The sequence below is a fragment of the Hylobates moloch genome, unplaced genomic scaffold (genome assembly GCF_009828535.3).
Source record: "Hylobates moloch isolate HMO894 unplaced genomic scaffold, HMol_V3 SCAFFOLD_4, whole genome shotgun sequence".
Lineage (NCBI taxonomy): Eukaryota > Metazoa > Chordata > Mammalia > Primates > Hylobatidae > Hylobates > Hylobates moloch.
Window position 1 is genome coordinate 101345587 of NW_026652279.1, and position 12439 is coordinate 101358025.

The 12439-nt window shown below is 43.9% G+C and overlaps 1 protein-coding gene across 7 annotated transcripts; it reads right to left on the minus strand.

Annotated features, from left to right (window-relative positions):
- Positions 1–1408: 1408 nt before the first annotated feature.
- LOC116467189 (uncharacterized) lies at positions 1409–5883 on the minus strand. Of its 7 annotated transcripts, none has more exons than XR_009213225.1 (4): positions 4993–5883; positions 4689–4829; positions 2591–2722; positions 1409–2474 (listed from the first exon to the last, which is right to left on the minus strand). XR_009213225.1 is itself a non-coding variant. In XM_032150731.2 (4 exons), exons 1-4 carry the CDS (start codon positions 5014–5016, stop codon positions 2304–2306), a joined length of 468 nt encoding a protein of 155 aa, XP_032006622.1. In that variant the 5' UTR covers positions 5017–5205; the 3' UTR covers positions 1409–2303. The 7 variants fall into 7 exon arrangements, 3 of the variants coding, with proteins under 3 accessions (XP_032006622.1, XP_058293785.1, XP_058293787.1); XR_009213226.1 differs by having other exon boundaries at positions 1409–2471; positions 4689–4858; XR_009213224.1 differs by having other exon boundaries at positions 4689–4858.
- Positions 5884–12439: the final 6556 nt, after the last annotated feature.

Genomic DNA, 12439 nt, shown 5'->3' on the forward strand with positions numbered 1-12439 from the left:
AGAGAATAGTTGAAAAGCCCATCAGACAAATCCAGGGAGGAGAGAGCAGGGCCTTGCTGAGGCTTTGGGAGTGAGGATGGGGAGAGAGGCAGGTTAGGGTGAAATGATGTGAAACCATGTGGGTGGAGGTGTAGATGCCTCCACGTGCATAGTGGAGTCTTACACTGAGGGAGGAACAGGTGAGGGAAATGTGAAGAAATCAACAGGACTTGTGCCTCCCTGCATGTGTGGAGTGAGGGAGAGACCTTGGGGATGACTCCTGGGCTTCTAATGTGGGAGAGAGGATGTAGGGAACAGCCCTACAGAGTCTGTGGGTCTTTTTCCCTGCGTGCGGAGATGAGAGATCATAGAAATAAAGACACATGACAAAGAGATAGAAGAAAAGACAGCTGGACCCAGGACCACTAGCACCAAGATGCGGAGACTGGTAGTGGCCCCGAATGCCTGGCTGCACTGTTATTTATTGGATACAAAGCAAAAGGGGCAGGGTAAAGAGTGTGAGTCCTCTCCAGTGATTGATAAGGTCACGTGAGTCACGTGTCCACCGGACAGGGGGCCCTTCCCTGTTAGGTAGCCGAGGCGGGGAGAGAGGACAGCTTACGTCATTATTTCTTGTATGCTCTCTTCAGAAAGATCAAAGACTTTAATACTTTCAGTAATTTTGCTACTACTGTCTAGAGGGCAGAGCCAGGTGTACAGAGTGGAACATGAAAGTGAAACAGGAGGGTGACCGCTGAAGCACAGCTTTACAGGGAGACAGGCCTCCGGATAACTGCGGGTGGGCCTGACTGATATCAGGCCCTCCACAAGAGGTGGTGGAGTAGAGTCTTCTCTAACTCCTCTGGGGAAAGGGAGACTCCCTTTCCCGGTCTGCTTAAGTAGTGGGTGCTTTTCCTTGGCACTGACGCTACCGCTAGACCACAGTCCGCTAGGTAATGGGCGCCTTCCCAGGTGCTGACGTTACCACTAGACCAAGGAGCCCTTTGATGGCCCCGTCTGGGCATAACGGAAGGCTCACACTCTTGTCTTCTGGTCACTTGTCACCGTGTCCCTTCAGTTCTTTCCTCTGTATGGCCTGGTTTTTCCTAGGTTATGATTGTAGAGTGAAGATTATTATAATATTGGAATAAAGAGTAATTGCTACAAACTAATCATAATGATATTCATATATAATCGTATCTATGATCTACATCTAGTATAACTATTCTTATTTTATATATTTTCTTTATTATACTGGAATAGCTCGTGCCCTCGGTCTCTTGCCTGGGCACCTGGGTGGCTTGCCGCCCACAAGAGGATGACTGTGGTGCCTTGTGCTGAGACACAAGACCTTCTAGAATAGCAGAGGGTGCAGAAGAAGGTACAGGGTAACCTGGCTTTCCACCTAGTGAGTGTGAGGTGCCTGTGGGTTGTCCAGGGAAGGGATGTGGGAGGTGGTTTTGTGCGTGGTTCTGAAGCTTCATTTAAGGAGCTGTTGTGACCACCCATGGTGCATGCGCAGTGATGAGAAAGGAGGGCAGGGCTGCCTCATCAGGGGAACAGCATGGGCCCAAGGCTTCTACAACCCTGAGCTTTCCAAAGGTCTACGAGATCAGAAGCCTAAGTAGAAACCTTCAGCTTGTTAGAAAGAAACCAAAATACCAAGAAAACCATAATAATCCTGCAAAATACAGTTACATTTCAAAAGCAAAATTAGAAAATGGTATTCAACCTCTCATTTCTACAGTGAAAATGTTTCATGAGATGTGAATGCTTTTTAATATATTTAATACATCTGATGTAATGTAGGTGAGGCCCCCTCCAAAGACGTCGCTCCTAAAGTCTATGAAAGGAGGTAGGGTGTGAGAAGGTGTCTTCTCCTTTAATGAGCTCCACACCCCACTTTCCACAGTCCCCAGGGCTCTCCTTTTTTTCAGGGTGCATTCCCCCTCTCTGGTATTTGCTCCATCCTGCCAGGCCCCTCACCCTTGCAGAGGGCATTCATGTGATGTTGCATGTAGTGTTTGTGGGTTTGCGGCACTTTGAAGTGCAGTTCCCTCAAGATCTGGTTCTGATGGACCTCATCTGGGGTTGTCCTCTCCGGTTCCCACAAGATCTGTTCCTGATGAGCCTCATCTGTGTTCGCCTTTTCCCTCAGGTGTCTCACCGTGGCCTCCGTGCTGCTTGGTCTGGTCAGGCAGTTCTCACAAGATCTAGTTCTGATGAACCTCACCCTGGGGTCACCTCCCTGGGGTGTCCCTCTGTGGCCTCCATGCTTCTTGGTCTGGTGTGACAGTTCCCACAATATCTGGTTCCGATGAACCTCATCTGGGGTCACCTTTTCCCTCTGGTGTCCCACTGTGGACTCCGTGCAGCACTCTGGGTGCCCTCTCGCTGCCTGGGTGCCCTCTCGCTGCCTGCCTGCTCCTGGTCCTTCTGCCAACTCTAGGCAATGGCATCCCACGCTGTCTCCTGGCAAGTGTCCCCTCATCCTGCTGGAGTAGATCTCGGTGTTGTCACCCATTCGCCTGCCTCCACCCACCCTGCCCGCTCCCCTCCCACCTCTCGGGATCTTATTTCACACCCCACCTCCTTCCAGTGCTTAACTCACCTTCCTGTGCTTCTCAGCACCTGCCTGGTTACTGGAACCGCCCCTGGACACCACCCAGAAAGGACTCACAGCAAAGTGGCAGGCCAGGAGGTAGTGGACATAAGATTGAAGCTCATCTTGGCCAATCATTCCCTAAAAGATATTTTGTAAGGGGTCAGAAACCTCTCCCCACTTAAAAGCAGATGTCTAGAATCCAAACTCTGTATCTCAGAAAACTGGAGGTTTTCTGTATCAGAGAAGATTCTGGCCAATGTGGCAGATATCACCAGTGTGATAATATAGGTGGAATAGCTCTCTCCCATTCTAAGTAACATAGTGACTTTAGAGTTTTTAAAAGTTCGGTGTAAACTACACGTAAAACGTACCCTCTCAGGCATTCTTAAGTATATAGTACACTAGTGTTAAGTATATTCACGTTGTGTGAAACCAGTCTCCAGAACGTTTTCTTTCACACACATTGAACAACTCTCCATTTCCCTGTCTCTCCAGCCCCTGGCAGCCACCATTTTACCTTTTGTTCCTATGAATGACTCTTCTAGATGCTTAATGTAATACAGTTTACTTTAAAAGAACCAAAAGTATGCCTAGCGTTGAGAAATTAGCCACCCCCTGGATTTAGCAAGTACCTAAACACTGACTTTAAAGCCTGTTCTCTTCCCCACCATGTGTTCATTCGTTCATTTGGGACACAGGGTGCTTCCGGATGCATTTGGGTGTCTGGGAGACAGTGTTGAATGTGTTTTACTATTGACTGGGTGTCTGTTCTCTATTAGTTTGTTGGAGTTTATTATTTTGAGAATTGTGTGTGCTACAAACATCTTTTCTCTCTTTGTGGCTTGCCTTTTTTAGTCTCTTAATGCTGTCTCTTTGAGACCAAAAATTTAAATGCAGTCTAATGTGTTAGCCTTTCCCTTTATGGTTACTGTTTCGTAAATGCCATTCATGACATCTTTTCCTAATTTGATGTCCTGAAGATATATTTCTGTGTTATCTTCTAGATCACTGCCATCCAATAAAAATTATGAAGTGAGACACATATTACCTAGACTAAATATTATCTAGTATCCACATAGAGAAAAGGGAATCCAATAAAGCTAAGTTTAATAATGTTTCATTTAACTCAGTATATACAAATTATTATAATTTCAAACTTTCAATTTAAAAGTTACCGAGATATCTAACATTGGTTTTTCCTGCTGTTTGACATTCCAATGCAAGTTTTACGCTTATTGGCGCATCTCAAGTATTCAGTAACCATGCATGAGCAGAGCAGTCATAGAATATTTATTGCTTTTACTGTATCATAGTAGACCTGTGTTCTACCTGATTTTTGAGTGTAGTGTGAAGTGGGAATCTCGCTTGATTTTTTTTTTTTTGAGTATCCAGTTGACCCAGCACCAACTGCTTGAAGAGACAATCCTGTCCCCACTGTTCTGTCTGCTGCAGGAGTCTTAAAGGAAGTGTCCACGTGTGTGAGTCTCTTTCTGGTCCCAATTCTGTGCCATTTGTCTACTTGTCTATGCTTTCACCACTCCTATCTTACTATAATTTTCGTGATAAGTTCTGATTATCTGGTAGGGAAAAATGTCTTTTTAGGAGAGTGTTGGCTAACCTTGGCTTTTTGCATTTCCATATAAATTTCAGTTGTCAAGTTCTCAAAAATATAGTGGGATTTTGATTGAGATTCTAGATGTTGCATCTAGATAACCAATGGAAGAGGGGCCTTTTTTAAGCATCATGAGTTCATGTGCTGCAGGCATCTGAGTGGGATCCGGACATGCTCTTGCTTTGCAGACTCTGCTCCCCTCCCCATTGTGAGGTAGAAGCAGCTGATGAAAGAGGCTCAGCCCTTAGTGCTGTGATAAGAGCACAGTGGAGGGCCCCACCCCCTACTGCAGGAGACATTTCTCAAGGACAGAACATCCCTACCATGGTTCTAGAATCCTAGGGTGAAGACAAATAAATTCTGGGATAAGCCAGGCAGCAAAAACATAAACAAAACCCAAACTGAGTTTCCACTGATAGTGGGGGCCTTGTGCCCTGTGAGCTCTCAGGGGTCATTGTTCTTGTACTCACTTGAACCCAGGGCAGGACTTACCCTCCTTGAGAACAGGTTAGGTGCTTCCCACTCCTCACTCCCCTCTGCCTTCTCTGTCACTGGCCCTGTGGTTTGCTTTGTGGCTATAGACCGAGTTCCGTGGTGAAGCCAGGAACAAATGTAGAGGCTCATGCAGGCTGGCTGATGAGGCAGGGGAGGAAAGGAGCAGACTGTTTAGAGACAGAAAATTGTTAGAGGTATCTCTGTTCTCTGAAGAGGATTAACAGGATGGGAATAAAGGCAAAATACAGATGACAGTAGGGTGACCAGGACCTGGCTATGGAAAAGGGCTCTTGTGACTTACTGAGGCTGAATGCTGTTTTGCCATCGTCTTGCATTTCCTTTGTCCACCAGGTCAGACTGCTGGGAATCCATAGTCCTGGCCATCCTGAACTGTACCAGAACTGCCCCAGGAGCAGGGAAACCATCTCCAAGATGAGATTTGTGAACCGTCAGGTCTGGTTGGGGATGGCAGGGCTGGGGGCTGGGGACTAGAGTACAGGTTACTAGAAAGAAGTAGGGCTAAGGAGGAGGGGTAGAGGCATAGGTAGAGGAGTCCCAGGAAACAGCTCTGGGACGACAGCATTTGCAAGCAGGGCTAGGAGGAGGAGTAGGGGGACAGACAGGAGAGTCACAGAAAAGAGTTCTGGGACCAGAGCGTTGGCAAGGAGGGCTAGGGGGAGGAATAGGGGAACGGATACGGGAATCACAGGGAAGAGTTCTGGGACCCAAGCGTTGACCAGTAGGGCTAGGAGGAGGGCTACGGTGATCGATAAGGGAGTTACCAGAAAGAGTTCTGGGCCCAGAGCTTTGACAAATGGATGGTTTGTAACGAATAGCAGAAGAGCAGGGCAGGTAGAGTATTAGGGTAGGGTAGTGGGGAGGGCGGGTATGAGCCACAGTGGGATAACAGTTAGGGCAGAAAACTGAAAAATCCACGTACTTCTGGAGAGGAGGAAGGGGCTTGGCAGATTGAAGAAGAGGGAGGGATTCACGGGCACGAGAGTGGGATGGCTTACGAGAGTGGGATGTATTAGGGCAGCATGGATTAGGAGGGTGTGGAATCATAAAACCAGGTGCTGGGTGGGGTGGAAATTGAGATATTGGAGGGAGCTTTCCTGTCATTTCTTCCAATGAGAATTCTAGTGAATCACTTCTCCCAGTGAGTCCAAATGAGTAAGTGGGATGTGCCCAGACCTACCCCAGCATTTATAACATGCCCACCCCTTGCATCATACCATGTCTGAATGCCCATTATGATGCCTGTGTGCCCTTGCCTTTTGGTCTACGGAGAGGGTCCCACCAACCAGAGAAAGGATCCCAGTTTCTAGATGTAAGTGATCATGGGAAATAGCAAAGAGAAGAAATAGGGGCTGTAATATTCGTCTCTTTCCTGGGGATACTGTGTAGTTATGCCCCTCAGTAGGCAAAGTTTGATCAAAGGGCCAAGATGGAGTTAAGGGCTGGGGGCCTAGGACGGTGGTTCTGAAGCAGGACTTGGGAAAATAGGAAGAAGTCAGTGCCCCAGTCTTTCACTTACTGCGATTTTCAAAGCCCTTTCACATCATTTACACTGCTGCATGAATATATGTGATTAGAGGAGCGATGCTGTATTCACTGGATCAGTGAGGACACTGAAGACCAGAGAGGAGGCTGCCATAAACAGGCAGTGGGTGACAAAGCAAGTGGGATTAGAACTTGGGCCAAAAGGAGGGGCAGGTGGGAGGGAACCAAAAATAGCCCAGAATGCTGACCAGTGGCCTCCCCTCCTTCTGGCTGTCTCGACAGGATCCTACCTGCAGGGGGTGCCTCAGAGCACAGCTTTATTTTTCGTAGTAACCTCTTGATCCCTGTGCCCCTGTGGTTTTACGCCTTACTCTAAATGGGAACCATAAACATAGTTCTAAGGAGGCTGGGAGGTCTGGACTGGGCGGAATTCACCCCAGTATGGCAAAGCGGCTGTGGCCAGACTACTTCTCTAGATTCCTCCTCACTGGACAGGACATGTCTGAGGGAAAGGCCCCAGTCAGGGGCTTACAGGTAAAACCCATCTTCCTACGACAGAGCATCTGGGGGATGGAGCAGCTGTGGGCGCAGCTTCAGTGGATTTAAACTTTCCTGCCTGCCAGCTCTGAAGAGAGCAGCTGATCCTGACAAGTGGGATTCTTCCAGCACAGCGCACCAGCTCTGCTATGGGACAGACTGCCTCCTCAAGTGGGTCCCTGACCCCCAAGCCTCCAGACTGGGAGAGACCTCCTAACAGGGGTCGACAGACACCTCATACAGAGTGGCTGTCCTAAATATATATATGCACCCACCCAATACAGGAGCACTCAGCTTCATAAAAGAAGTTTTTAGAGACCTACAAAGAGACTTAGACTCCCACACAGTAACAGTGGGAGGCTTTAACACCCCACTGTCAATATTAGGCAGATCAAGGAGACAGAATATTAACAAGGATATTCAGGACTTGAACTCAGCTCTGAACCAAGCAGACCTAATAGACATCTACAGAACTCTCCACCCCAGATCAACAGAATATACATTCTTCTCAGAGCCGCATAAACTTATTCTAAAATTGACCACATAATTGGAAGTAAAACACTCTTCAGCAAATGAACAGAAATCATACACAATCTCTCAGATCACAGTGCAATCAAATTAGAACTCACGGTTAAGAAACTCACTCAAAACCACAACCTGCTCCTGAATGACTACTGGGTAAATAACAAAATTAAGACAGAAATAAAGAAGTTATTTGAAACCAGTGAGAACAGACAATGTACCAGAATCTCTGGGACACAACTAAAGCAGTGTTAAGAGGGAAATCAGAAAGCTGGAAGATCAGATATTGACACCCTAACATCACAAATAAAAGAACTGGAGAAGCAAGAGCAAACAAATTCAAAAGCTAGCAGAAGACAAGAAATAACTAAGATCAGAGCAGAACTGAAGGAGATAGAGACACGAAAAACCCTTCAAAAAAAAATCTGTGAATCCAGGAACTGGTATGTTGAAAAGATTAACAAAATAGACTGCTAGCTAGACTAATAAGAAAAGAGAGATGAATCAAATAGACACAAGAAAAAAATGATAAAGGGGATATCACCACCGATCCCATAGAAATACAAACTACCATCAGAGAATAAACACCTCAGGTGCAAATAAACTAAAAAATCTGGAAGAAATGGATAAATTCCTGTACAAATACACTCTCTCAAGACATGACCAGGGAGAAGTCGAATCCCTGAATAGACCAATAACAAGTTCTGAAATTGAGGCTGTAATTAATAGCCTAGAAACGAAAAAAAGCCCAGGACCAGTCAGATTTACAGCCAAATTCTACCAGAGGTACAAAGAGGAGCTGGTACCATTCCTTGTGAAACTATTCCAAACAGTGGAAAAAGAAAGACTCCTCCCTAACTCATTTTATGGGGCCAGCATCATCCTGATACCAAAACCTGTCAGAGACACAACAAAAAAAGAAAATCTCAGGCTGATATCCCTGATGAACACTGATGCAAAAATTCTCAATAAAATACTGCCAAAAAGAATCCAGCAGCACATCAAAAACTTATCCACCATGATGAAGTTGGCTGCATACCTGGGGTGCAAGGCTGGTTCAGTATATGCAAATCAATAAGCATAATCCATCACATAAACAGAACCAATGACAAAAAACACATGATTATCTCAATAGATGCAGAAAAGGCCTTTGATAAAACTCAACATTCCCTCGTGAAAAACTCTCAGTAAACTAGGCATTGATGAAACATACCTCAAAATAACAAGAGCTATTTAAAACAAACCCATAGCCAATATCACGAAGAATGGGCAAATGCTGGAAGCATTCCCTTTGAAAACTGGCACAAGACAAGGATGCCCTCTCTCATCATCCCTATTCACCATAGAATTGGAAGTTCTGGCCCCAGGGCAGTCAGGCAAGAGAAAGAAATAAAGGGTATTCAAATAGGAGGAGAGGAAGTCAAATTGTCTCTGTTTGCAGATGACATGATTATATATTTAGAAAACTTCATCATCTCAGCCCAAAAACTCCTTAAGCTGATAAGCAACGTCAGCAAAGTCTCACAAAATCAATATACAAAAATCTCAAGCATTCCTATGCCCCAATAATAGACAGCAGAGAGCCAAATTATGAGTGAACTCCCATTCGCAATTGGTACAAAGAGAATAGAATACCTAGGAATACAACTTACAAGGGACATGAAGCACCTCTTCAAGGAGAATTACAAACAACTGCTCAAGTAAATAAAAGAGGACATAAACAAATGGAAAAACATTCCATGCTCATGGGTAGGAAGAATCAATGTCGTGAAAATGGCCATACTGCCTAAAGTAATTTATAAATTCAATGCTATTCCCATTAAGCTACCATTGACTTTCTTTGAAGAATTAGAGAAAAACTACTTTAAATTTCATATGGAACCAAAAAAGAGCTCTTATAGCCAAGACAGTCCTAAATAAAAAGAACAAAGCTGAAGGCATTGCACTACCTGACTTCAAACAATACTACAAGGCTACAGTAACCAAAGCAGCATGGTACTGGTACCAAAACAGATACATAGACCAATGGAACAAAACAGAGACCTCAGAAATAACACACATTTATAACCATCTGATTTTCAATAAACCTGACAAAAACAAGCAATGTGGAAAGAATTCCCTATTTAATAAATGGTGGTGGGAAAACTGGTTAGCCATAGGCAGAAAACAGAAACTGGACCGCTTCCTTACACCTTATACAGAAATGAACTCAAGATGGATTAAAGACTTTTTTTTTTTTAATTTTTTTATTATACTTCAGGGTTTTAGGGTACATGTGCACAATGTGCAGGTTTGTTACATATGTATCCATGTGCCATGTTGATTTCCTGCACCCATTAACTCGTCATTTAGCATTAGATGTATCTCCTAATGCTGTCCCTCCCCCCTCCCCCCACCCCACAACAGTCCCCAGAGTGTGATGTTCCCCTTCCTGTGTCCATGAGTTCTCATTGTTCAATTCCCACCTATGAGTGAGAACATGCGGTGTTTGGTTTTTTGTCCTTGCGATAGTTTACTGAGAATGATGTTTTCCAGTTTCATCCATGTCCCTACAAAGGACACGAACTCATCATTTTTTATGGCTGCATAGTATTCCATGGTGTATATGTGCCACATTTTCTTAATCCAGTCTATCGTTGTTGGACAATTGGGTTGGTTCCAAGTCTTTGCTATTGTGAATAGTGCCGCAATAAACATACGTGTGCATGTGTCTTTATAGCAGCGTGTTTTATAATCCTTTGGGTATATACCCAGTAATGGGATGGCTGGGTCAAATGGTATTTCTAGTTCTAGATCCCCGAGGAATCGCCACACTGACTTCCACAATTGTTGAACTAGTTTACAGTCCCACCAACAGTGTAAAAGTGTTCCTATTTCTCCACATCCTCTCCAGCACCTGTTGTTTCCTGATTTTTTAATGATGGCCATTCTAACTGGTGTGAGATGGTATCTCACTGTGGTTTTGATTTGCATTTCTCTGATGGCCAGTGATGATGAGCATTTCTTCATGTGTTTTTTGGCTGCATAAATGTCTTTTTTTGAGAAGTGTCTGTTCATGTCCTTTGCCCACTTTTTGATGGGGTTGTTTGTTTTTTTCTTGTAAATTTGTTTGAGTTCATTGTAGATTCTGGATATTAGCCCTTTGTCAGATGAGTAGGTTGCAAAAATTTTCTCCCATTCTGTAGGTTGCCTGTTCACTCTGATGGTAGTTTCTTTTGCTGTGCAGAAGCTCTTTAGTTTAATGAGATCCCATTTGTCGATTTTGGCTTTTGTTGCCATTGCTTTTGGTGTTTTAGACATGAAGTCCTTGCCCACGCCTATGTCCTGAATGGTATTGCCTAGGTTTTCTTGTAGGATTTTAATGGTTTTAGGTCTAACATATAAGTCTTTAATCCATCTTGAATTAATTTTTGTATAAGGTGTAAGGAAGGGATCCAGTTTCAGCTTTCTACATATGGCTAGCCAGTTTTCCCAGCACCATTTATTAAATAGGGAATCCTTTCCCCATTTCTTGTTTTTGTCAGGTTTGTCAAAGATCAGATAGTTGTAGCTATGCGGCATCATTTCTGAGGGCTCTGTTCTGTTCCATTGATCTATGTCTCTGTTGTGGTACCAGTACCATGCTGTTTTGGTTACTGTAGCCTTGTAGTATAGTTTAAAGTCAGGTAGCGTGATGCCTCCAGCTTTGTTCTTTTGGCTTAGGATTGACTTGGCGATGCGGGCTCTTTTTTGGTTCCATATGAACTTTAAAGTAGTTTTTTCCAATTCTGTGAAGAAAGTCATTGGTAGCTTGATGGGGATGGCATTGAATCTATAAATTACCTTGGGCAGTATGGCCATTTTCACGATATTGATTCTTCCAACCCATGAGCATGGAATGTTCTTCCATTTGTTTGTATCCTCTTTGATTTCATTGAGCAGTGGTTTGTAGTTCTCCTTGAAGAGGTCTTTCACATCCCTTGTAAGTTGGATTCCTAGGTATTTTATTCTCTTTGAAGCAATTGTGAATGGGAGTTCACTCATGATTTGGCTCTCTGTTTGTCTGTGATTGGTGTACAAGAATGCTTGTGATTTTTGTACATTAATTTTGTATCCTGAGACTTTGCTGAAGTTGCTAATCAGCTTAAGGAGATTTTGGGCTGAGACAATGGGGTTTTCTAGATATACAATCATGTCATCTGCAAACAGGGACAATTTGACTTCCTCTTTTCCTAGTTGAATACCCTTTATTTCCTTCTCCTGCCTGATTGCTCTGGCCAGAACTTCCAGCACTGTGTTGAATAGGAGCGGTGAGAGAGGGCATCCCTGTCTTGTGCCAGTTTTCAGAGGGAATGCTTCCAGTTTTTGCCCATTCAGTATGATATTGGCTGTGGGTTTGTCATAGATAGCTCTTATTATTTTGAGATACGTCCCATCAATACCTAATTTATTGAGAGTTTTTAGCATGAAGGGTTGTTGAATTTTGTCAAAGGCCTTTTCTGCATCTATTGAGATAATCATGTGGTTTTTGTCTTTGGTTCTGTTTATATGCTGGATTACATTTATTGATTTGTGTGTGTTGAACCAGCCGTGCATCCCAGGGATGAAGCCCACTTGATCATGGTGGGTAAGCTTTTTGATGTGCTGCTGGATTCGGTTTGCCAGTATTTTATTGAGGATTTTTGCATCAATGTTCATCAAGGATATTGGTCTGAAATTCTCTTTTTTGGTTATGTCTCTGCCAGGTTTTGGTATCAGGACGATGCTGGCTTCATAAAATGTGTTAGGGAGGATTCCCTCTTTTTCTATCGATTGGAATAGTTTCAGAAGGAATGGTACCAGTTCCTCCTTGTACCTCTGGTAGAATTCAGCTGTGAATCCATCAGGTCCTGGACTCTTTTTGGTTGGTAAGCTATTGATTATTGCCACAATTTCAGAACCTGTTATTGGTCTATTCAGAGATTCAACTTCTTCCTGGTTTAGTCTTGGGAGGGTGTATTTGTCGAGGAATTTATCCATTTCTTCTAGATTTTCTAGTTTATTTGCATAGAGGTGTTTGTAGTATTCTCTGATGGTAGATTGTATTTCTGTGGGATCGGTGGTGATATCCCCTTTTTCGTTTTTTATTGCATCTATTTGATTCTTCTCTCTTTTCTTCTTTATTAGTCTTGCTAGCGGTCCATCAATTTTGTTGATCTTTTCAAAAA

Excerpts from the sequence above, each read along its gene's own strand:
- LOC116467189 (XM_058437802.1), bottom strand. The coding sequence starts at position 5,116 with ATGGTTTCCCTGCTCCTGGGGCAGTTCTGGTACAGTTCAGGATGGCCA. Across the intron at positions 2,723-4,688 it reads CTAACCTGTTCTCAAGGAGG|GGAATGATTGGCCAAGATGA; the intron begins GTAAGTCCTGCC and ends AATATCTTTTAG. Across the intron at positions 2,472-2,590 it reads GTGCTGAGAAGCACAGGAAG|GATGAGGGGACACTTGCCAG; the intron begins GTGAGTTAAGCA and ends CTACTCCAGCAG.